Raw genomic sequence first — 22,499 nt, forward strand, 5'->3', positions numbered from 1 at the left:
AATTCCTGAATAAAGCAAGTGAAGTTTAACATGTACCTGAATTACGCACCTCGTGGGCAATGGAAGTACTTGCAATATGTTCTGCAAATGCGTCAACTGCAGCTGCTACGACGGCATGTCAATATTGGGGCAAAGCCGCCTATACAAACAGTGGTGGCACTGCCGGCAGGACGGATCCACCTACAATATTACTCCCAGCGCATGGAAAGTCTAGCAGAGAGAAGTGGAGCGGAGGATACTGTCATGCTGCGCCTTAGGGAGACAAAGAACAGCGAAGAGCTGCTAGAGATGATCCTAGCAGACAACTTGGAGCGAGACCATCTGGTGGAAAGTCTTTCCCTGCTGTGGCTGCACTACCTAAACTTGGATGCGCCACATCAAGAAGCTCTTACGGAGCGTGTTCACAAAGAAGTGCTGCAGCGCATAGATCCCCATACAGCCCACATGGACATCAATGAGTTGAGCTGCAGCTACCTATACCTACGCAAGATGCACATATCCAATAGTGAATCCACCGTGGAGGGTATTCTATGCCGTGCACTACAAGCTATCGATACAAAAGAGCAGGACGACCTTGTGCCCCTGACGGCACTCTCCCGCCTTTCGGTGGGGATCAATTTGGAGCGAGACTTCTTCACGCCGCTCGTCTGCCGCAACTTTTTGCCGCATCTGGAGCGGCACATAGCCCAGTGCGAGAGCGAAGAGGACGTGCGGCTTCTCTCCACTTGCCTGTTCCAGCTGCACCAGCTGATCGACGAGGAGCTGCTCAAGGACTACAAGCAGAGAGTGAGCGAGCTGCTGCAACGCGGCATCCTCAGCTGTGATACACCCAAAGCCCTACTGAAGCTGCTGCACATGCTTAACATTCGCGTGTGGTCCCAGCGGCACACTCAATTGATAAGGGAAATCCTGCTGACATTGCGGCCATGCCTGCACCAGTTGGAGACCGTCGATATAAAGAGCATTTGTCGTGCGTTTCTGCATCACCAGGAGCCCGCGGAACTGATGCAGCCACTAAAGGAGGCCACAGAGAAACTACTGGCGGATGAGTGCACACCAGACGCACTCGCCTGTGCCGTGCCCTTTGGCGAGCCGCTGCAAAGGGAAAAGTACTTGAAAATGTTTCACCAACTGCTCTACTCGAACGCCGCTTGGCAGCTGCCCCAAGCGAGCAGCCACTTCTTCAGTGTGCTGCGAACACTGAAGATATCCAACATCAGCTATTGCAACACGTACTGGTCGGGTGTCATACGCGAGCTGGACTCTGGCCCAGAGGAGCAGATGCACCTCAGATTCCTGGGCCACTGTCAGCGGTACATGAACTTCAACAACAACCTGGGCGGAACGTATCGCCACTTTGGTGTGGAGCGAAAGTTGAGTCGAATGTGCATGAGTGCCATCGAGCAGGACATAGCTGGCAGGCTGCCGAGCAAGGTGAGCCGCTTGGCCGCCTTTGTGATAGCCTATGGCCACACCCAACTGTCCTGGAAGAAGTTTCCCAACATTCTTATGAGCAAAATATTGACAATGGCTCCGCAGTTTGACATTCTGGACTGCTTGGTGCTCAGTCGCAGCATGCAAATAGCCAGTGAGCTAAGGTTTCGTCAGGACACACCGCCACTGGCGGCCATGCAGCTATCCACCATGGACAGCATACTCATTGGCTGTGCGGAGCGTCATTTGGCCAATGCGGAGCAAGAGCCACTCACAGCGAGTGAACTGAGCATCATTATACGGACTCTTAGTCACAGGAAAAGTGAGTGCAACCCGTCTGCAGAAAACGATTTATTTTATTTTTATTACTCCACAGCTCTGAAGAACACTTTGGTCTACATGCAGGCCCTATCCCTCTATAAGACTCTCCATTGCAAAGATCTCAGCTCGCGTGTCGTTCGTGATATGGCGTACAACTTCAATGCCTCTCATTTTTTTGTGCCCGAGCTGTTGGAGTCCATGTTTGGCTACATTGCGGAACAGCACGAGCACATCACGGGCGATACCGTGGAGAAGGTGCTGACTTGTTCGTACAATCTGGGATACACGCCCGCCTCACCAGAGACTTTAGAAAGGGCTGCCAGTGTTTTGCTAAGGTATGAAGGAACCCCCAACTTGCCTTCAATCAAATTGGTTTCTAACAAAACACTTTCCCTCCAGGGACTTTGAGCAGATGAGTGGCCTGTCGCTGGTGCAGGCCTGTCTGGCGCTGTGCTTCTACAAGACCATACCGGATGAGCTGATTAATCGGGTATTCTGCGTCAAGTTCATTCAACGCATCGAGGATGAGATACAGGTGTGCTACTCAAAGGCAACCTATCCGGAGAGGGTGCTCAATCTGGTGATGCAGCTGAATCGCACCGTCTGCTTGGATCTGCCGGAGGCGAATGTTCCCTGGTTCCAACAGAACTACATCGAGGCGCAGTTGAGCAAGAGTAAGAATACTTATAGCTAGCACTAAGGTTATCCTTTGATTTATTGGAGCAACCAATTGTAGAGTCCCAACAGCCGAGCACCTTTGGCAGAGATGTGAAACATTTGCTGAAGCATTTACTCAAGGAGGACAAGTACTTCCGCTGCAACCACACCACGCCCTATGGCTATCAGATTGACTTTGTGATACATTTCGATCGGGACAAGAAACCCATGCCAGCACCACCCGTAGAGGCCACCATGCTGGATCGCATAACGAAGTAGGCACACAGTGAAATCATATTTATAACTCTCCTCATACCGAACTCTCTGCAGGGTGGCAATATTGCTGCTGCGATTAGACTCATTTTGCGAGAACGATCTGACCGCACTGCGTGGTCCGCAGTCGCTGAAGATGAAGCATCTGGAGATGATGGGCTACAAGGTGCTGCACATAAACGAGCACGACTGGAACTCCAAGTATATGATGGCACCCGGTGCCAAGGCAAACTATCTTAAATGTCTGCTGCAAATTTCGCATTAGTCGGGGACTTTTCACTGCTGCTGTTTCTTCTCTGTATAATTGTTCATATTTGATTTCGTTATAAGTTGTGTGGATTGGATACACTCTGTATACAGCGAGTGCTCGTGGGTTTAGAAATACATGGAATGTATTTTGAAATGTGTTTTGTGATGCGTTTAATGATCGCTCGACTGCTGCTGGACACACCAGTTGTAGGCATTGTTGAACATTAGCTGCCATGGACTCTCGTCTTGGGTGGCAGCCACCTCAAAGCTGGGCGGCACATATGGCCACTGGTACATGGTGCTGCAACGCTCGGGATGAGGCATCAATGCCAGATGGCGACCATCCGGAGAGCAGAGGCCAGCAATGCCCTGGGGACTGCCATTGGGATTCATCGGATACAGTTCTGTGGGTGTACCAACATCGTCCACATACTGCAGTGTCACTAGCTGCTCGGCCTGCAGTTGGTCAATCAGCTTGTCCGAGCGGAAGGCAAAGCGTCCCTCGCCGTGGGCCACCCAACAGCCCAGCACAAGGTCCTGCATATTAGACAGCATAATGGAGCGATTGGCTGGTATCCTGACGGTAGACCAGCGGCACTCGAAACGCTGTGAACGATTGTGCAGCAAGGCCACATCGGGATCTGCGCCAGCTGCTGTCGAGCTGCCCACTGGACGGCCAACAAAGCCAATTAGTGTCATCAATTGGCAGCCATTGCAAATGCCCAAGGAGAAGACATCCTGGCGCTGCTTAAAGGCCTCGAACTGCGGCTGCAGCAGGCGACTGTGCAGTATGTTGGCGGCCCAGCCCTTGGCAGATCCCAGAGTATCAGCATAGCTGAAGCCGCCAGGGAAAATGACACCACGATACTGAGACAAGGTGGCGGAACCTGCAACAAAACAATTAGGAATGCGCTTCGGGAATGGAATGGATTGCTCACCTCCTAAAAGATCCGACATGGTGACATCGTGCACCTCAAAGTTTGCCTTCAGCAGACAGGCCATCATCTCGCGTTCGCTGTTGACGCCCTCCTCGCGGATGACGGCCACGCGAATCTTCTGGGAAGAGCGTGCCAGGGCCAGCTCAGAGCTCAGATTCATGGGACACTTGTACTGCGGCGCCTGACGATAGTCCAGACTGTCGTATTCCGCCTGGGCACAAATGGGGTTGGTCTGAAGCTTCTCCAGCTCGTAGCTGGTGCATTCCCACTGTCTGTAGAGCTGGCGCAGTGGCTGAGTCAGTATCAGCTGATCAGAGGTGGCTCCCTCTTTGATGACCACCCTGGAGTCGAGGCCAAAGCCCTCGGTTACACCCAGATAATAGTTGGGCACGCCCGCATCGTCGTAGATGGAACGAACGCTCTTCAAGTCAGACTCGAGGAGCTCCAGCACCCAGCCACACTCCTCGGCAAAGAACAGCGCCAGCTCAGGGCGTTCGATCTTATTGACAGCCTCGTCGAATTTCAATCCAATCTTCGCCAGCGGTTCGGCCATGTCCACTTCCAGGCCACTCAGGCCGCCAATGGCCATCTCGATGAGGCAAACGAGCAGGCCGCCATCGCTGATGTCATGACCAGCCAGGATGCGACCTTCTCCTAGCAACGATTGAGTGACAGCAAAGGCCTGGGCCAGCACATCGCTGCGCACCAGATTGGGTGACTCGTTGCCCTGCTGTGCGTAGGCTTGTGCCAGCGCAGAGCCACCCAGGCGAAAGCTTCCCTCCATGTTGATCCACAGCAGCACTGTGCTCTTGCCCGCGGCGGGGCCCTTGAGGTCGGGCGTGGCTTTGAGCTTGACATCGGGACACGGAGCGTAGGTGGATATGACCAGAGTGCCCGGAGATTTGATTGTCTCGCCGCCCACTTTGGCGGCCATGGACAGAGAGTCCTTGCCGCCATCGATGGCAATGTGCAGCTCCTCGAGCATCCGGCAGACCTCCTTGCAGGCGTCGTACATCTTGGCTCCCTCGCCGGGCAACTTTGCAGCCCACATCCAGTTGCCAGAGCACTTGACGTCCGCTAGTTCGCTGATCTTCACAAATACCAGATTGCTCAGTGCCTCGGCAACACTCATGCGGGCCATGGCAGCAGGATCGAGCAATCCGTTAATCGGCTGTGCACCAATGGAGGTGGCGATGCCCGACGTGCTGAAGTGGGACACTGTGGTGAGGCCGTAGTCGGCCAGTGGTGCCTGCAGGGGACCCACACACTGCTGCTGGGCAATCAGTCCGCCGACGCAGCGATCCACTTTGTTGGTTAGGAAGCGTTTGCTGCCCACAGCCACCAAGCTGAGCACCCGTTCCAGGGCTTCGTCAAGGCGTACATCCTTGAGGAGAATCAGTTCCTGCAGTTGTGTCACTTGACGACTCAGATCATATGTCCGCTTGGGCATGTCGCCCAGGACATGCTTCAGTTCCAGGTCAAATGGTGACGGCCTGCCGCGCACTGCTGTGAGAGCCTCTTCCATGTCCTTGGGGGCAGCCTCTTCAACCAATGTGACACGCCCATCGCCCGTGACTACGCCCACAAAGCTAATGGGACAGCGTTCACGTTTGCAAATCCTCTCCAAGATGCCACGGTGCTCCGCTTTGCAGAGTATGGCATTATTCTCCTGGTACTCGGCGCCCCAAAGCTCCAGCGCCGTAATGGTGGGATCACCCAACTGGAACTCCTTCGAGAATATTATGGCACCCGCGAAGCCCGGCTCCACCAGCTCCTTCAGCACATTGCCATTGCCGCCGGCTCCCTGATCGTGTATGGCCAGAATCGGATTACGTTCGCCCATCTCCAGGCAGGCGCGCACGACGCGATTCAATTTATTCTCCATTTCGGCATCACCCCGCTGCACGGCATTGAAATCCAGTTCGGCGTCGCCAGAGCCCTGAACCTCCACCGAGCTGGCCGCACCGCCGCCGACACCGATCCTATAGACCGGACCGCCGATCTTGGCCAACAGTTGGCCGCGCGCCGGAGGCAACTTTTCACGCATGGCTGCGGGCATGGTGCCCAGTCCGCCGCTGAACATGATCGGCTTTACATACTCATCCCGCTGGCTGTCGTCGGCAGCATTCTTGAGACCATAGGACAGAGCAAAGCCAGAAATCACAGGCTCTCCGAACTTGTTGCCATAGTCGGAGGCGCCATTGCTGGCCTCTATGAGGATCTGCAGCGGTGACGCAAACGTTGGGGGATATTTGAAAGCCGTAGGTTCGTAGGGCTGCTTATAACCTGGAGGGAAAAGACATTTTGGACTAATTATTTAAGATGTGGAAATGTAAGATTTTTCAACAAAAAGTATAAATACGGTAAAAAAGTATTAAAAACCTAAGCACCATGTGATCCAAGATTAAATTCCAAAAATAGCTCATCGAGCTACTTATACACACCAGGCCCCCAGGTCGCACAACAAACCAACTGTTCGGACATCTCGAACAGATACCCAAAAAACAAACTATAATTCAAAACAATTCATCGAACTTTACTCTACATCTAACGGACAAACAGCTCTCCAACACAGACGTGGACAAGTCTGAGGTGCCGATGGTCTAGTCCTACGTACTCTACCTGAGATGCGACTCAGAATACCTCAGATCTCCTTCCCAAGTGTGGCGGCCTTTCTCCATCTTGCCGTTGTGGTCCCCTTTCCCCTCCCCTCCCCCATACTCTTCTATTTTTCCCTTCCCTCGCTCTTCGGCACCGTTTATCGGCTTGACCCTTCGACTATCGCCTGCCAACCCCCCAAAAAAATGCTAAATCCAGTATTTTGCCGATCGATTTCCTTCAACTGCAACTAACTAACTACTAACTAATTGTAAATATGTAAATATATGTACGCATTTGCGTACGTGGCTTATTTTCATTTGAAGATCCAATTATAAATTTCCAAATGGAAGAGGACCTTTATCTGCTTTTGGGAGTAGGCAAAACAGCCACAGACGATGAGATCGTTAAGGCGTACAAGCGTATGGCTCTGATTTACCATCCGGACAAGAACAATCATCCCAAGTCAGTCGAGCATTTCAAGAAGATTAACGCTGCCTTCAAAGTGCTCTCAGACAGGGTGTCTCGAAAGCGCTATGATCGACAATCTGGATCTTTCCAGGCAAGCGCAGGAACTCGGACGCGAACGCCACAAAGTACCGATCAAGGGACAACACAATCGAATATATTCCCTACTCTGTGTGTCATTGGTGGAGTACTTTTAGGCGCGGCTGTAGGTGCATTTGCCTTCTCGGGGTCTGGAAATGCCAATGATTCGGACAACGACGAAGACTAATAAATCTGTTAAACTCTTACCAAAACTCAAGTGTAAATGTGACTTAAATGTGAACAAAGATCCGTATGTGATAGTTCCTAATGTATTGTGGACTCACCCGGAATGTGCAGAGCACCCACGCAATAGCCGGCGGTGCCAGCAATGGGTATACCTCCCCGGCCCACGCCTTGAACGTCGCGCAGGCGACCGCCAGTGCCAGTGGTGGCACCACTGAAAGGCGCCACAGCCGTGGGCATGTTGTGTGTCTCGGCTGTGAAGATGAGGTCCGATTGGACGGTCGCCTGGCGAACCGGTCCCGGCGATGACACTGTCGATGGCTGCAGTGTGTCGTGCTTGAAGCCATTCATGGCGCTGCTGTTGTCGCTGAATTTGATTGTGTTGTTGGGATTGGTGTGCTCCTGGGTGTCCATTATCATGCGTATCAGCGACTTTGGCTGCTCCTCGCCGTCAATCACCATGCGTCCGCGAAAGAACCAATGCCTGGAGTGCTCGCTGTTGCTCTGGGCGCAGTCGAACAGCTCCACAGTGGTCGGATTGCGCTTCAAGGTCTTGCCGAACAGTTCCTGGTAGTAGTCCAAGTCGTAATCGTTAAAGGCCAGCCCCAACTCCTGGTTAATCTTCTGCAGAGCGGCTCGACCCTGCTCCAGGACGGGGACAAAGTGCCAGTCGGTTTGCCCAGTCGGCAGCTGCTCATCGAAGCTCTGCTTCGGAATGTTCTCCGCCGTGTACAGACAGTGTGTCATGCGATCGCCCAGCATCAGGGCGTACTTTGACAGCTCCCTGGGCCCGTCGTAGCCAAAGGTCAGCAAATAACGGGTCGAGGACTCCATACGTCGCACCTCAGTGTAGCCGAGATTGTGGAAGATATTCACACAGTTTGTGGAATATGGCGTGGAAAAGTTGAAGCGGGGACCAATCTCCAGCAGCAGTTGGCGCTCCTTCTTGGCCATCTTCAAGCTGGGCTGCTTGGTCAGACTCTTTCCGCTGTCCATGGGCTGCTTGACCAGCCAGACGAGCAGCTCAACCAGCGGCATGGAGTGGTTCAACTCAGCGGTGTACTCCAGGTGATAGCAGCGTTCCATTTGCACGGCAACCACACTGGGATCCTCCTTCTGCACCCGAAGCAGAACTCTCTGCTGCTCGGCTTTGTCGAAGGCCTCCACATCGTAGTAGCGTAGAATGACCATGTTGCAGTCCTGTAAGAGATCCTGATCGATATTAAGCAACAGTCTACAATTGGTTTGGTTTTGATGTATTTGATGCGTGCGTGCGCTTTGCTTTGCGAAACGCAACTGATCTTGGGGCTGCCGAGGCGAAGCCGTTGACAACCAGGCCAGTGCCTACGCTGGGGGTTATCAACGGCAGCCGACACCTCCAACTCCACCGCAGCCCCGCTGCACCGCTACCAGATCAGGTTACAGCAGCACCCGATCCGAGCTGATTCGATTCGATGCACTGCAGTCACAACTTGTTTTTGCATCTGCCGCTTGGGGGGCTCGCTGATAAGACAGCGTCACTACATATTTTCCATCGCAAACAGGCTAATTTCAACAAAGCAAACCGTCATCGTACTTGTATACATACCAGCAACAATTAAACTAGCTAACTAACCAAAATTAAAGCACAACAATAACAATAAATTAAGCGTCGCGCGCACGTGCGTAATCTAAGCTGACATTTGGGGTATTCGTGAAAGCGATTTGAGTTAAGTTAATTAAGTGTTGCTTGCAACAGCTATTCGCTGCTCAGAAATGCGCACAAAGCTTAGAGTCAAATGAAATGAGTTTCTTGAGATTAATTTAAATTAATATTACAATTCCCCATTTTTAATGCAGCTAGCAAGCAATGAAATAGCTGACAGCTTTAAAGCTGGTAAATTCTGTTCGCTTCATAACAGCCAGCAGCAGCTTTTATAGCCGACTGCGCAGCTCCAGAAAAGCCAGACCAAAAGCACTTGTTCAAATAAAAACCTTTCCACTGCAGCGCGAGCGAGACAGGTCGCTATCAGCACGTGGGGTGGGGGTGTTGGGGCGCCCCGTATGGCAACAGCAACAAATCAATGAATTCAGCGCGCCTATAAGGCGGACGACGTCACAGGTCGGTCGAATACCTTTCAAGCAGATGCAATGCTATAAAAAACAACCAAACATTTACGAAACGAAGCCAAAACGTGTCGTAGGGAGGGGAAGGAAATAATTGCATTCCGCATTCGCCTGTCGAATTGTATTTACTATATGCCATTCAAAATCGTGGCAGTTGCTACATTTAGCGGTCACTTCAGTGACAATACGCAATACATGAATATAGCAAATTAAATACAATGAAAAAACCATTTGAACTTGAAACGCATTTTGTATGCAAATTGTAGCTTTTAATGTTTGCTCTTTTCGTTCCGTTCCGTTCCATGTTTGCTGTGGCATTTTATAAACTTGTTAAACTTAAATTGATTTGCATAATTAGTTTTGACAGTATATATAGTTGATTATTGTTACTCATTGCAGCTAACTATACTATTCGCATGGCGCGGGGCTCAGGTAACCTATGCCCGCCGCCAATCTTATCAATTTCAGTTCCACGACTGATAACCATTGTGTGGTCGTGTTGTATATAAAATATATATCAGGGAATCAGGGAATTTGAGGAAACAATCGAATTTGCGGCTGCTCGTATGTATGTATGTTGTTGTTGTTGATGTGTTGCACTAAATGTTGTACTAAAAAAACAGCGTATCTTGCGCTTAGATTAATATCAGCTGATCTCTCCACTCAGCCAGCCCCTGCATCACTAGGGTCTATGTTATGTGCATCGCTTTTGCCGCCTTGGATGCCTGCACACTGATCTCATCCATGCCCTTGCGGGCACTCTCTGTGACCTCATCAATGGAACGCCGCGTTGTGTGTATCAGCTCATCGGTGCCCCGAGCCGCCGATTCGGCAATGCCTTTAACTTCCGTATTGATCAGTCCGATCACCCATTCCAGTCCTTGGCGTCCCTTGCCAGCGTTTGAGCTAATCGTGGATGTGAGCAAGTCTTCCATGTAGTGCGACAGCGGCACCCCATGGACAGTCACTGTGGCCTCCTGTTTTAGCAACGTTTTGCTGGCATCTGCAGGATGTGGTTCGTAGTATATCACCTCGTCGACGCTTATGTTCCGGCAGAATGTGAGATTGTTTGTCTTCAAGACCATCTGCCTGGTTTTCGGGTCCACCGTCGAGCGTTCGCTGGCAAAGCACGACTTGGCGGTGCCTATCAGCGCGTGCGTCCACTTCGGGAAATACCATTTGGATTGCACCAGGCGATGTGTGTGCAGCACGCCGTCGATGACCTGTCGCTCGACAACGTCAGTGCCAATGATCGAGGGCGTCATGGGATTCGGATATTTTCGCCATGCCGCCTGTGTAACCGTCTCCCATGGATGGTTGAATATGTGCTCCGACGTCCAGATTTTCATTATGCAAGCCTCGTTGTCGTCACTCCGTTTCGTTGTCGTGGGGCTGGGTAATTTGACTCTCTTTCGTTTATTCGCAGCAGAGCACTAGGCTTGTTTGCAGCCTGCAAGGGCAGTGGGGTAAATCAAAGTATAATCAGATAGTGTTAGGTGTGTTCCACAAACGAAATTTTGACAAAAAATGCTGTAATTATCGAATATTTCAGACGAATTATGGCGAGGGGGGGAATCTAACCTTTACTCTGTGTTGTGCGCTGAGTAGTGATGGGAAATTGCCGATGGCTGATAGGTATCGATGGGACACGAAAGCTTTAGTATGGTCACATTATTAAATCAATGAAAGCCATTAACATATGTAGTTAAATTTACATGACTATTTATTACATTTTAATGAAATTCTTAGGAACATTCTTAGAACAGAATAAATTTAGAATTCTTCTTTCTCTTTGGGTGTTTACGATATTCGATATGGTTTTTACTCGGCACCAAATGTCTTGGTGTACTTTTCGTACGGTCGCTTGTCGACACGCTGCAGCCGATCCTCCAAAAAGGCGCGGAAATTTTGCATCTCAATCGCATCCTCTTGGATCAGTTTCGTCTCCTCCTTTAAGCACTCCTCCAGCAGCTTCTCGTTGTTTCCCGCATTAGCCTTGATGATCGACTTGCCCAGTCGCGCACGGATCTGGTTGCAAATTTTATCACTTTCGTAGTCCATGATTTTGGCCAAAGCACGAGCCGGCGTGCGGCGCGTATTGAGAGGCAGAGTAGCGGTCTCAGTGGATTGGCCCTTGCTTGTAGACGCAGTTGGTTCTTTGGTTTTGCCAGCAGTAGAGTTTCCATTAACGCGATGGGGCTCATCGGAGTAAATTAACTCCTCCAGCGACGGCTCGTTGGGATTGGTCTCTGCCAAGGCCGTATTTGTTTGGAAATTGGTAAGATGAAACGTTCCATTGGTGTCGTAGAACTTGTAGCCCAGCATTTCCAGGGCTATTTCGGTAAGGAGGTACGACATCGTTGAGTTTTTCTTCTAAATCGTTGGTTTGCAATTTTGTTGAACGTTTGCCGATGAGACGCCGACCGAAAAGGGACCAAACCGATAGTTCACCAGCATTGTTTTGCTGTTATAGTTGCGATAGTTGCGTGCCCTCAACAGCTGTTCCACGATATCATCAATTCTGGCACTTTTTTTGGTTACCTGCACATCACAATAATAAAGAAAACGAAAAAGAACCGACAAAAATAATCTGGGTGAACGTTATTTATAATTCGAATGTAGTTTCCAGTCCATTCGCGGGCCAGCATGAAGATAAACGAGAAGAATTTGTCTGTGTTTGCGCGAACGCCGCCGTACGATATCGAAGGTAATGTAATGGAGGTGTTTTGTTTGTTCTGGCTATTAATCACCAGAAATTTGTTTCGTAGGCTTCTTGAACAAGCGGGGCGAGGTCAACAAAGCATTTCAACGACGCTACTTTGTGCTGAAGGGCAATTTGTTGTTTTATTTCGACGCTCGGACGGATAAAGAGCCCCTGGGCCTGATTATCGTCGAGGGATGCACCATAGAACTGTCCAATGAGGTGGACAACTACTGCTTTGAGATTGCCTTCAATGGCAATCGCACGTACATCCTCGCAGCCGAAGATCAGGAAAGCATGGAGACATGGATGAAGGCACTGACCTGTGCCGGCTACGAGTACAAACGGATAATTGTGGCAGAGCTGCAAAGGCAGCTGCAGGAGATCGAGGATGCCAAGAACAGTAAGCCAAGCAGGAGTCCTTGGAGCTAACAATGTTCCATTAATGTATGAACTTTTGCAGAGATGCTGGGGAACGTGGGTGAAACTTCGCAGAATGCCATAGCAGGATCCAAGCCAAAACCTCCGCCCAGGCGAACAAATCCATTCAATCGTCCAGCACCGCCACCGCCCGAAAGTGCACTGCGGAGCGGAGTGGTCATGTCGCCCATGCCGTTTGTCAATGGCTACTTTGGCTCCAGCAATGCGCGACTACAGCAGGAGCAGCTCATGATTAAGCAAGGTACGCCCGCCCTGAACTGGTGACGTCAGCGCCAGCTGTTTTCCTCTTTACCGTTACATTGCATAGAGATAAGAGTGAGAGCAAGAGCATAACCAAACAAAAAATACCAAAGATTCTTCGTCACTGCCAGCTCGCCCTCGAACCCTATCAGATTCAGTTCAGTCTGAATCGGTCCAGGTTCAGTTCTGTCTGTGAGAATTCCATCAAAACATGCCGCTGGGCGAAATAATTTCGAAAATTTGCTGCATATTTTCCACGCAAGGCTATAAACATATACCACTTGCAGATGGCAATGGAAATGGCAGTCCACATGGTACGCCCAAGGCGCCCCGACGTCCGGCACCACAACCAACGACCAGTGCCTTTTACATCGATCATCAGAGCTCGCAAACGCCTGGCGGCAGACCTTCTACAGTATTACCGCGCAACGCCAACAACAATCACATAGAGAGCGCCGAGCTAAAGCGGCGACAGGACAAAGCCAGGGAGGACTTCAACAGAAGCCATGAGCATTTTCGCAGTCAACTGATGCCCAGCATTGTGGCGTATCGGGCCACCCAAAAGCAGCCGCTCATACAATTCTGATATTCCCCGAATGCCAATTGTCATGTATTATCCGATATTTGCTAAATGAAAATTAATTACGTTTCACCATAAAAAATGTTTCATAATTCTAAAATAAACCAAATTTGAAAATGTACAGCAAATTTCTATCGCTTCTTTGCAGACGCTTCCCTGCGCTTAACAGCACACTGTTATGCGCACTTTTACCTGTTAGCGTTTGTTTATGTTTGTGCAGAATGAACGCCCGGAAAACATTTTTGTTGAATTTATTTTTGGAAGATGGACTGGACGCAAATCTGCTGCATCAGGCCGCTCACTTGGCCTGCCTTGAGGGCAGCCTGACACAGCACATGGCAGTGAAGGAAACAGTCAAGGAGGAGGCCGAAGAAGAAGACTTAAAGGAAAAGGACGAAACAGTTCGAAAAATGGACGATCAATTCAAGGAGCGATTTCGCATGCAGCGATCGACCTTTGAGGTTTGGCATTGGTTCATAGATTTAAAGTATTTATAAAACCAACCGTTTCCCTTTGCAGAAATTGCTGCAGGTGGTAGGACGAGCTATTGCTGGAGCGGAACACTATCAGCCCATTGGGAGCGTTTCCCTGCCAGAAAAATTGCTCTACACTTTGATGCTGCTCGGCGGCGGCATCTCGTTTCGGGACGCTGGCGAGATTTATTCCATATCTAAGAGCTCTGGTCATGAGATATTCAAGTGGGTCACTTCTGCCTTTGCCGCGCTCCTGCCGTGCTACGTTAAATGGCCGAAATATGGCGCAGCAGACGAGGGAAGTGCAGCGATAAGCGAACTCACAGGCGTGCTGGGCGTCATCGACGAGTGTCGCATACCCCTCAAGCTGCCTATACGCATTGACGAGGACAGTCCGAAGCAGTATCCGACGTTGGCCCTGCAAGTTGTCTGCGATGCGCAAAGTCGATTTCTCAATGTCTACATTGATGTGGCCGATGAACAGCAATGCATTCTGGTGGCCAGTCCCCTGTTCGAGGATCTCATTGACATGGAGACGCCGTTGATGGCAAAACACAAACACATAGTGGGGGACAAAACGTATCCGCTACTGCTGAATCTGATGACGCCCTACGTGGGTGAGCCAACCCCTTGCCATGCTCAGTACAATCTGGCCATACGTCAGTGGATAGCAACTGGGGAGAGAGCTTTTGCGACACTCATAGCACGCTTCAAACGCCTGGAATCGCTAGATGTGTCGTCACTGGAGGTGGGCACCACAGTTGTGTCCGCCGCATGCATGCTACACAATTTTATACTGGGCTCTGGTGGGGAGGATATCGAAGATGACATTCTGGCCTTCGATATGCTGCCGGAAAACCACCAGAAAATCCACTCTCGGCAGCATGGGCTGCTGGACACGGACAATATGGTGGCGGTGGAAGAAAAGCGCGATCGCCTCATAGCTAGTTTTATAAAAAATATTTAAATATACTCGAATTTAGTTGGTCAGTTAGCTATGGGACTATATTTTTGTCAGAAATTCTCTGAGCAGATCGTTCCGATCGCGTTGTATGGCATTGGACTCGTCGATGCGCCTGCTCAACTCCTTCACGGCTGCAATGCGGCTACGCTCCAGGATAAGCAGCTGTCGTTGTTGTTCCTGTGTCACTGTGAGATCATCGGCAGTGGTGGTGGATGGTATGGACTCTGACGTAGCTGCCAGTATATCCGCTACTGCAATGTTGAATGTTGTTTCATCGGAATCAGAGTTTTTCTCTGATGACGACTGTGGACGTCCCTCCGTTTGATGCATTTTTTCAAAGAAATCGTAATATGGCCAGGCCACGCTTTTACGCCCGCTCTTCAGCATTGCCTCTTTGGAGGTGCGGTAGGTCTTTCGCATGTTGCGCCATTTGCGATCACAGATGTCTGCCGAGATGCCTTTGTAGCCGGCTTGCTCCATGTCCTCGACTATCTCTAACCAAAGACTGCGCTTACGGACTCTCGGGTCCTGGAAGCGTAAGTAGCGCTCCTCGTACAGGTCCACCAATAGTTTTGTGTTGTTTGCATTCCATTGCCAGCCGTCGTCGCCCTCGTTGCTCTTGTTCATTGAAGTGTTGCTCATTTCGTGTTTTATTCGTTCAGAAATTATCAGAAAAACCACCCACGAATGGATTTTGTTTGGAAACTGAAGGAAAATGAACTGTTAATGACTGTTTCAGTGAACAGAATGTTAATCGGTTTTATCGGTAATAGTGCAAACTACTGCTATCGATAGGCAGTGCGCACTGTACGATATGCAAAATTCAACATTTGACTATATTTATTTATTTATTTTAACTTAAGAATTATCTGCTAATTATGGAATATGGAATAAGAATAAATATAAATTAAATATACATATGTAAGTACAGAAGAGGAAGGAAAGATACAATTTTCAAAATTTGCGAAACTATGGGGATTGTAAATGGTAAATGTTACATACAATTTTTTCAAGGGAAGGGATATTTCGGGGGACTATATGGTAAAAGTAATTATAATTATTGCTTCATGTGCTGGGCATTTAAGTACGGGTTGGGGGTTGGTCTGGAGCAGGCTCGACACCCATGCAATGAACGCGACGTTTATAGATGTCAATAGCTTGTTATCAAAAAGGACTCCTAGTCAATCCAGAATGTGGTGCCTAGAGAATAGGCGATACAATGTGGAGCACGGCGGTGAAAAGTCATAAGTTTGCTCTTAGAATGGTTAAGAAAAGTAGCGTATTCGAATAAATCAATTCATCAAGGTGAAGTTATACGCGAGTATGCAAGGACCAGTCGCAAAAGGAAAACAAATTTTATCGTCATCAGCACTAATACCAAGCTACCCTCATTTACATCAAAGACAATACATATGTTTGGAAAAAAAAATGAAAAAAGCAAAGCAGGCAATGTATTAATTCTTGTAGAAATTGTTTACAAATGATGTTCGTGCCAAAATTGCCATCCACAACGAAGATATAATAATTTCTATTCTCTTCGAACACAACTCGAACTCGAAATGTCGACCCGAACACTACCACCAACGACTCGAACCCTACATGTTTCCAACAAATTCTATCGTGGTGACAGATGAAAAAAAAAATGTAAAATTTGACAAATAACCTAAGGTGCAGATGTATGTAGTACTGAGTACCGGGTATAAAAGTTGTGACGCGTAAGAAGCGTCTCACACGTCCCTTCTCGTTTTGTTTACATTTGTCAACGAGTCAAAATGTCCTAGGACACCGAGACAGTAATTGCCGTAATGGCAATACATACATATACATATGTTAGGAAAAAAAAGAAAAAAAGCAATCGACAAAAAGAAAGCACAGTATGTCTATACTAATACTAAATACTCACCCATCCTAATCGTTTAAAGGAGCTAAAAGAAACATCTCCTGTTGACTTAAAGAATTTCCTAAGAATTTACAGTGGAACATATGAAGCACTATTTCATTTGGTTGCTCCTGAAATTCAACGACAGGACACTGTGATAAGAGCATATTACTAGAAACATGTAGTGCCATAATTAAAATGCTCAAGCCGTATATTAAGGTAAGAAAAAATGTTTGTATTTAAATATAATTATAAAATGGTAAACCTCTTATACGTTATTCGTTATTGAATCAATCCGCGAATGAGGAAGCTGACACGTTTCTGTTTAGTGTGATAACAACTGGAACTGGTGCGTTTGTATCTTCAGACACAAATGATGATACGGTGTTGGAGTCACTTGCTATTGGATTGCTCACATATATTTGTTGGCGCGGATAAGCCGGAACTGGCATTTGATAAACAGGAGCAGTATTGGGCAGGCGTGCAATGCTTGATACTCCTTGATAAGTAAGCATGTTCAATTGGGCTTGCATAAGGAGCTCGTCAATTCCTTTCTTTGCGAAAATCTGTTGCTCCTTCGACATCTGCCTGAACATGATAGCCCTTCCTTCAGCGAAAATTTCAGCGTCATCTCTTGGATTTTTTTTTTGCGCTGATATTGTCCAAGTGCGAGACTGCCTTTTGCAGGAACTCAGCTCCTTTGGTGACCTTTGGCTAGAATATAAAATTTGACTGATTTCATAAATCAATGGAATTTTGTTAATTGCATAGGTGCTATTGACGAAGAGCATGTGCAGACCAAAAAGCCAAAAAAATCAGGATCATTTTATTATATAACATGGCTCTGAGAAATGGTTTACGTACATTTACAAACTGAAGACATATACACAAAATGAAAAAAAAATTTTAAATCCCCCGTAAAGTGCAACTGTTCGAAAGTACAGTTACTTGGAGGACTGAAGCGGCTGGTGTATTTTACCGTGACACCTTGAATTTTTTGTGATGTTTTTACCTGTTGTCGACACCTTTGTTTTTTGACACATATTTCTCAGCGTGAAAGCTCTCGTTTCCTGAAAGGTCGCTAGAAAAAAAAAACTTCAAATAAAATATAAATGAGCTAAATATAAAATATAAAAGATTAATATTTGACTATATATAAAAATAAAAGAAAAGAAATAAAATCAATGAAAACACATAGTTAGAAGATAATGATGATAACGAATTATAATGAAAATGAATAATGAATTATAAATGATAATGTCGATACAGGATTCTAGCCCCAATTATGTAAAGATAGAAGAACCGACCCCGAAGGGTGATTTTGTTTGAAATATTCAAATACAAATTTGTAAAATAGAAGGTCATAAGGTATACAATCTAATAAAAAGGCGTATTTATAACATGCAAAATTGATTCTTCAGTCCGGTTAAATGATTATTTCAGTGGTGAAAGTCTTTGTAAGCTAGTAGTATTAAATAGAACATCAAAGTCGCTGAATATGATTTAAGATTACGGTATATTTTTAAAATGAGAAGGTATATTTTTGAGGGTTGTGCGGTATATTTTATCGATAGTTCCGCGCTACCACTGCTAGCGTTGTTTGTTTGCCAATTTCTGCGAAATCCAAAATTTATTACTATAAATTCGCGATTTAAAATGTAAGTTTGGGACTAATAAATAGTTTTAATTAATTAACTGCCCGCCTAGCGAAATAGTTGTGAGAAACACTTAAATGGGAGTAAAATAATGCTAAATGCTGTGAATTCTGACCCAGGTCTTTGTGTGTCTGTGAAGTGACGCTAACATTTTCAAATCTGTTTTTAGCCGCCTTTCTTTGCTAATTCTATCAGCAGCTGCCTATAAAGCTGTGCGATTGGCCAACAAAAAACAATGCTTTGTTTTATTCAAGTGAAACGATTCATCTAATAGAGGAAAATGTTTTTTCTTGCTGTCGGCGTCGTTGACAGAGACAGTAGCGGCTTTCATTTTGTTTTTCTTGCAAAAACCACCACATAAACTCACATACACACACACACAACCAGCCATATACGAATAGAGCTGAGCGTGTGAGAGCAAAGCCGGGTCACGCTCTGCTGCTTTGCTGATGGCTGCTTTGCTGCGTACAAACATTTCTGGTTCTCAACGAAGGTTCGGCCTTTGCCTCTTCTTCCGTTACAGCTATTGTGCAGCCAGAGCCGACAAACCCCAAACTCCACACACACGAAACTTTAGTTGAGAATATGTCCGCTAAGCGCAAGGCAGGTGGCAATGGAGCTGGTCCCAACAAGAGGCGTCCCAAGAAGAAGGAGTCCGACTACGAGGACGAGTTCAGCGATGATTCCGACGATGATGCCGCCCATCGGCAGGCGGCTGCCAATCAAATGGAGGTGCTCATACCGAACGATGATCTTGATCCGCCCAGCAAGCTGCCCGAGGACTTGCTGGCCACGCTGGAGAAGACGCCAGGACAGTTGCTGCTGGCCGGCATGGTTACCTGGGATCTGACCGGCAAGCGTGATCGCAAAAATGTCACAAAAGTGCGCCCCAACTTGTACAGCTTTCATCGGTTTACAGAGGAGAAGGTGAGTCGGCTTATTCAGGGACTTTTCATCGATTTGAGAAGCTAATCTTCAATTGTTTCTACTCCGCAGTATCGGTATGTTGCCAGTGGTCCGAGTGCTGCCCACACCATACTCATCAATATGGATCGCAAGGCGCTCGGCTTTGGCCGAAATCCCAGCGGACAATTGGGCTTCAGTCCGGATGTGAAGCTGGTGGAGAAGCCCACTATCATTCCGGCCTTGGAGCAATTGAACATTGTCCAGGCCTCTGTCGGACGCCATCATACACTTTTTCTCACCGACACGGGCACCGTGTACGCCCTCGGCGAGAACAAGTCGGGACAGTGCGGTGTGGGCAATGCCCATGCCAATATATATTCCCCCACTCCGATCAACTATCGGGGTCCACCCATCATTCGCATAGGTTGTGGCGCCGAGTTTTCGGTAATTTTGGACATCAAGGGTAACTTGCACACCTTCGGTCTGCCGGAGTATGGACAGTTGGGTCACAATACGGATGCCAAGTACTTTGTAAATGCCAACAAGCTGTCATTCCACTTTGAGACCTCGCCCAAGAAGGTTGTCTTGTACATTGAGAAGAGCAAGGAGGGCCATGTGACGCCCGTGGATGGAGTGCAGATTGTGGACTTTGCCTGCGGCAACAACCACACGGTAAGAAAGATCTCGTATCTCTGTTTTCTCTACTTAAACATAAATAATACCCCTTGACAGGTTGCAATTGACTCGAAGAAGCGCGTCTATAGCTGGGGCTTTGGCGGCTTTGGTCGTCTGGGCCATGCCGAGCCCAAGGATGAGATGGTGCCGCGCTTGATGAAGTTCTACGATACTCAGGGTCGTGGCGGGCGCAGCGTATTTTGTGGCTCCACATTCAGCCTGATTGTCAACGAGCTGGGCCTGCTCTATCTCTTTGGCCAGAACAAGAAGACGGGCGAGGCCAATATGTACCCGAAGCCCGTGCAAGACCTGTCCGGTTGGAACATCACCGATCTTGGCTGTGCCAACACATCGATCATGATTTCAGCCGACGACACACTGATTGCCTGGGGTGCATCGCCCACTTTCGGAGAGCTGGGCATTGGTGAGTTCCAGAAGTCCTCGACGGTGCCCAAAGAGGTGCCCAAGATGGATGGCATTAAAATACCTCAGGTGACAATGGGCTACTCGCACACCGCCCTGCTGGTGGACACCACACACGAGGCCACCAAGCAGAAGTACGAGAAGCTGCCAGAGTACACTATCGACGATTAGAAGAAGCTGCCTACCTGCGCGGGAGATGGGGACAAAGGCAGGGCAGCATACCCAAAAGCAATACACTGCTATCGATAAGTATACCGCTGCCAACAACAAAATACTGATCCACATAGGTTACCACGAAAATACTACAAGAAACCCTGAGAACTGATCATCGAAACACTGCTGCTACTTACTGGAAAAAAAACAGAAAACAAACAAAAACACGAAAATAACCATCAACATTGTATGCTATAAGTCGGAAAAGATCGTAATAGCAAGGCTGCACTCTACGCTACGTACATTTTAAACATAATCTCGGAATATGTAATTTCCTTTTCCACAATTACAAGTTTTTAGTAATTAATTTATTGTGGTATTTTATAAAGAAAAAATCTATCCACCCTATCTCCACTCCTCCCTTTAATTTATTGCCGCCCACCTTTAGGCTTACAACATGAAAACCCACAAACAAACAAAAGAAAAAGCAAAATGTAGTACATCTATTCTACACCCAAATTTAACTTAGTTTCAATGTAACAATTAATAACACAAACATACAAGGCATACAACAACAGAACAGAACAGTATTCTGCATTTTGAACAGAGTAAAGTGAACGAATGGCAAACTACAAACAAAAAACAAATATTAATTAACAATTTAAGCGCGTAGGTTACATATATTACATTTATAAAGTATACCATGGAGCAAAATCCAATACAAGTTGCAACTATTACACAAGTACATCATGCATTTTAATCATATACAAAATGAATATTTAAATAAAGAGAATGTTAGTATTTAAACGATGAGAGTATAACCATTTCTAAACATTATAACAATGCTACTTATGAAAATCCAGAAAAAGAGTGTAGGGAGTAATACCATAATTTTAAAGAGAAATATGACCAACCTTCAAACACTTTTAAGAGTGTTTAAAAAATGTTTTTGGCACCTTTAAATTGGGCTATCATTATCTTTGGTTCTATGCCATAGAATCTTTGGACATCTTTTCCACTCCAAACAGTTTTATGGCCACATAAAATAGTATGAAATTAGGACCCAGACTGCCCTCTTTTTGGAGTGTGTAAAAATTGTTTTGGCATCTTTCTAACTGAGTAAATGATTGGTTTTATAAATTCAGTCATTAGGGGAATCCTCTTTCATGCCGCACTCATTCTCAGAGGGTTTTGAAAGGATACACTTTCCTCTAATAGAACTTGACGGCATAAATGCTTTTCTGACTCACTCTATGGCTCCTCCCCAGACTAAGCGGGAAATTCCCTTAATAGTTTTAAAGTACAACCAACCACGTCAATCTGTGGAAAGGAATCATTTCCACATGTGATCCAAAGAGTCACTTTTACTAAGTATCTGCACAAATTAAAAACAAAACCCATCGCCGATTGCTAGCATGTACAGTTGTTTCAAATTCAAAACGCGCGCCAAGAGTGGCGTACAGTGTCGCCCCCGAGGACCCAAGAAACAATATGTTTCGGAGTGTCGGAGAGCAAGAGAGCGCAAAAGTGCTCGTGAAGCTTTTGCTCAAGAGTTATTGAGAAGAGAAGAGAGGCTCTTTCTGCTCCTCCCTTGCTCTCGCAAGGTACGTACAGAAAGGTAAGCCCAGTATGTGAAAAAAGTACGAATTTTCAATTTTTTCAACCATTTCGCACCTGTTGAAGGTTTTCATATAACATGACATGATGGTTTTCGTTTGTATGAAATCTATCAAAATAATTGTTGTTAAAAAAGTTCAGAAAATAAATCATGAAATCAAATGAAATAAAATAAATAATATTAGTCTCTGGCTTGGCAACAAGTCGGGATAATTTAAAATACTTAAATTTTGAAACGTTGCGCAGAGTCGGAAATGAAATCCATCAAAATAATTGTTGTTACAAAATTGAGAAAATAAATCATGAAATCAAATGAAATAAATCAAGTAAAATAAATAATATTAGTCTCTGGCTTGTCAACAAGTCGGGATAATTTAAAATACTTAAATTTTGAAACGTTGCGCGTTGCGCAGACTCCACCGAAGTCTGCTGTGGACGGGACTCTCTCCGGGATGGATGCCATGGAAACTTTTTCAACGCCAGT

The 22,499-nt window shown here is 47.1% G+C and overlaps 8 protein-coding genes across 9 annotated transcripts; 5 read left to right on the plus strand and 3 right to left on the minus strand.

Annotated features, from left to right (window-relative positions):
- Positions 1–30: 30 nt before the first annotated feature.
- Positions 31–3,088, plus strand: LOC117588125. Its single transcript, XM_034279203.1, has 5 exons — positions 31–1,756; positions 1,811–2,090; positions 2,155–2,429; positions 2,492–2,687; positions 2,743–3,088. Exons 1-5 carry the CDS (start codon positions 31–33, stop codon positions 2,948–2,950), a joined length of 2,685 nt encoding a protein of 894 aa, XP_034135094.1. The 3' UTR covers positions 2,951–3,088.
- Positions 2,969–8,886, minus strand: LOC117588124 (phosphoribosylformylglycinamidine synthase). 2 transcript variants are annotated; one of them, XM_034279202.1, is made up of 4 exons: positions 8,791–8,886; positions 7,304–8,402; positions 3,873–6,158; positions 2,969–3,821 (listed from the first exon to the last, which is right to left on the minus strand). In XM_034279202.1, exons 2-4 carry the CDS (start codon positions 8,391–8,393, stop codon positions 3,106–3,108), a joined length of 4,092 nt encoding a protein of 1,363 aa, XP_034135093.1. In that variant the 5' UTR covers positions 8,394–8,402; positions 8,791–8,886; the 3' UTR covers positions 2,969–3,105. The 2 variants fall into 2 exon arrangements, with proteins under 2 accessions (XP_034135093.1, XP_034135092.1); XM_034279201.1 differs by lacking the exon at positions 8,791–8,886 and having other exon boundaries at positions 7,304–8,518.
- Positions 6,760–7,236, plus strand: LOC117588128 (protein HLJ1-like). Its single transcript, XM_034279207.1, has one exon. The coding sequence runs from the start codon at positions 6,817–6,819 to the stop codon at positions 7,204–7,206; it is 390 nt and encodes a 129-aa protein (XP_034135098.1). The 5' UTR covers positions 6,760–6,816; the 3' UTR covers positions 7,207–7,236.
- A 652-nt stretch (positions 8,887–9,538) lies between the features above and the next one.
- On the minus strand, positions 9,539–10,948 carry LOC117587612 (protein slowmo). The gene is made up of 2 exons (XM_034278462.1): positions 10,890–10,948; positions 9,539–10,758 (listed from the first exon to the last, which is right to left on the minus strand). The coding sequence occupies exon 2, from the start codon at positions 10,655–10,657 to the stop codon at positions 9,998–10,000; it is 660 nt and encodes a 219-aa protein (XP_034134353.1). The 5' UTR covers positions 10,658–10,758; positions 10,890–10,948; the 3' UTR covers positions 9,539–9,997.
- Positions 10,949–11,053: 105 nt separating this feature from the next.
- Positions 11,054–11,749, minus strand: LOC117587613. The gene has a single exon (XM_034278465.1). It carries the CDS (start codon positions 11,664–11,666, stop codon positions 11,130–11,132), a length of 537 nt encoding a protein of 178 aa, XP_034134356.1. The 5' UTR covers positions 11,667–11,749; the 3' UTR covers positions 11,054–11,129.
- A 66-nt stretch (positions 11,750–11,815) lies between these two features.
- Positions 11,816–13,296, plus strand: LOC117587611 (sesquipedalian-1). The gene is made up of 4 exons (XM_034278461.1): positions 11,816–12,015; positions 12,077–12,412; positions 12,473–12,691; positions 12,978–13,296. Exons 1-4 carry the CDS (start codon positions 11,955–11,957, stop codon positions 13,274–13,276), a joined length of 915 nt encoding a protein of 304 aa, XP_034134352.1. The 5' UTR covers positions 11,816–11,954; the 3' UTR covers positions 13,277–13,296.
- A 174-nt stretch (positions 13,297–13,470) lies between these two features.
- LOC117587610 (protein ALP1-like) lies at positions 13,471–14,737 on the plus strand. The gene is made up of 2 exons (XM_034278460.1): positions 13,471–13,731; positions 13,790–14,737. Exons 1-2 carry the CDS (start codon positions 13,492–13,494, stop codon positions 14,708–14,710), a joined length of 1,161 nt encoding a protein of 386 aa, XP_034134351.1. The 5' UTR covers positions 13,471–13,491; the 3' UTR covers positions 14,711–14,737.
- A 3,429-nt stretch (positions 14,738–18,166) lies between these two features.
- On the plus strand, positions 18,167–21,200 carry LOC117587791 (protein RCC2 homolog). The gene is made up of 4 exons (XM_034278736.1): positions 18,167–18,244; positions 18,765–19,168; positions 19,238–19,819; positions 19,880–21,200. The coding sequence occupies exons 2-4, from the start codon at positions 18,827–18,829 to the stop codon at positions 20,414–20,416; spliced, it is 1,461 nt and encodes a 486-aa protein (XP_034134627.1). The 5' UTR covers positions 18,167–18,244; positions 18,765–18,826; the 3' UTR covers positions 20,417–21,200.
- The last annotated feature ends 1,299 nt before the right edge of the window (positions 21,201–22,499 follow it).

This window comes from Drosophila guanche, unplaced genomic scaffold (genome assembly GCF_900245975.1).
Source record: "Drosophila guanche unplaced genomic scaffold, DGUA_6, whole genome shotgun sequence".
Taxonomy (NCBI): domain Eukaryota; kingdom Metazoa; phylum Arthropoda; class Insecta; order Diptera; family Drosophilidae; genus Drosophila; species Drosophila guanche.

Excerpts from the sequence above, each read along its gene's own strand:
- LOC117588125 (XM_034279203.1), top strand. The coding sequence starts at position 31 with ATGTACCTGAATTACGCACCTCGTGGGCAATGGAAGTACTTGCAATAT. Across the intron at positions 1,757-1,810 it reads GACTCTTAGTCACAGGAAAA|CTCTGAAGAACACTTTGGTC; the intron begins GTGAGTGCAACC and ends ATTACTCCACAG. Across the intron at positions 2,430-2,491 it reads CGAGGCGCAGTTGAGCAAGA|AGTCCCAACAGCCGAGCACC; the intron begins GTAAGAATACTT and ends AACCAATTGTAG.
- LOC117588128 (XM_034279207.1), top strand. The coding sequence starts at position 6,817 with ATGGAAGAGGACCTTTATCTGCTTTTGGGAGTAGGCAAAACAGCCACA.
- LOC117588124 (XM_034279202.1), bottom strand. The coding sequence starts at position 8,393 with ATGGTCATTCTACGCTACTACGATGTGGAGGCCTTCGACAAAGCCGAG. Across the intron at positions 6,159-7,303 it reads GGGTGCTCTGCACATTCCGG|GTTATAAGCAGCCCTACGAA; the intron begins GTGAGTCCACAA and ends TTTTCCCTCCAG. Across the intron at positions 3,822-3,872 it reads CATGTCGGATCTTTTAGGAG|GTTCCGCCACCTTGTCTCAG; the intron begins GTGAGCAATCCA and ends GTTTTGTTGCAG.
- LOC117587612 (XM_034278462.1), bottom strand. The coding sequence starts at position 10,657 with ATGAAAATCTGGACGTCGGAGCACATATTCAACCATCCATGGGAGACG.
- LOC117587613 (XM_034278465.1), bottom strand. The coding sequence starts at position 11,666 with ATGTCGTACCTCCTTACCGAAATAGCCCTGGAAATGCTGGGCTACAAG.
- LOC117587611 (XM_034278461.1), top strand. The coding sequence starts at position 11,955 with ATGAAGATAAACGAGAAGAATTTGTCTGTGTTTGCGCGAACGCCGCCG. Across the intron at positions 12,413-12,472 it reads GATCGAGGATGCCAAGAACA|AGATGCTGGGGAACGTGGGT; the intron begins GTAAGCCAAGCA and ends GAACTTTTGCAG. Across the intron at positions 12,692-12,977 it reads GCAGCTCATGATTAAGCAAG|ATGGCAATGGAAATGGCAGT; the intron begins GTACGCCCGCCC and ends TACCACTTGCAG.
- LOC117587610 (XM_034278460.1), top strand. The coding sequence starts at position 13,492 with ATGAACGCCCGGAAAACATTTTTGTTGAATTTATTTTTGGAAGATGGA. Across the intron at positions 13,732-13,789 it reads TGCAGCGATCGACCTTTGAG|AAATTGCTGCAGGTGGTAGG; the intron begins GTTTGGCATTGG and ends TTCCCTTTGCAG.
- LOC117587791 (XM_034278736.1), top strand. The coding sequence starts at position 18,827 with ATGTCCGCTAAGCGCAAGGCAGGTGGCAATGGAGCTGGTCCCAACAAG. Across the intron at positions 19,169-19,237 it reads ATCGGTTTACAGAGGAGAAG|TATCGGTATGTTGCCAGTGG; the intron begins GTGAGTCGGCTT and ends TCTACTCCGCAG. Across the intron at positions 19,820-19,879 it reads CCTGCGGCAACAACCACACG|GTTGCAATTGACTCGAAGAA; the intron begins GTAAGAAAGATC and ends ACCCCTTGACAG.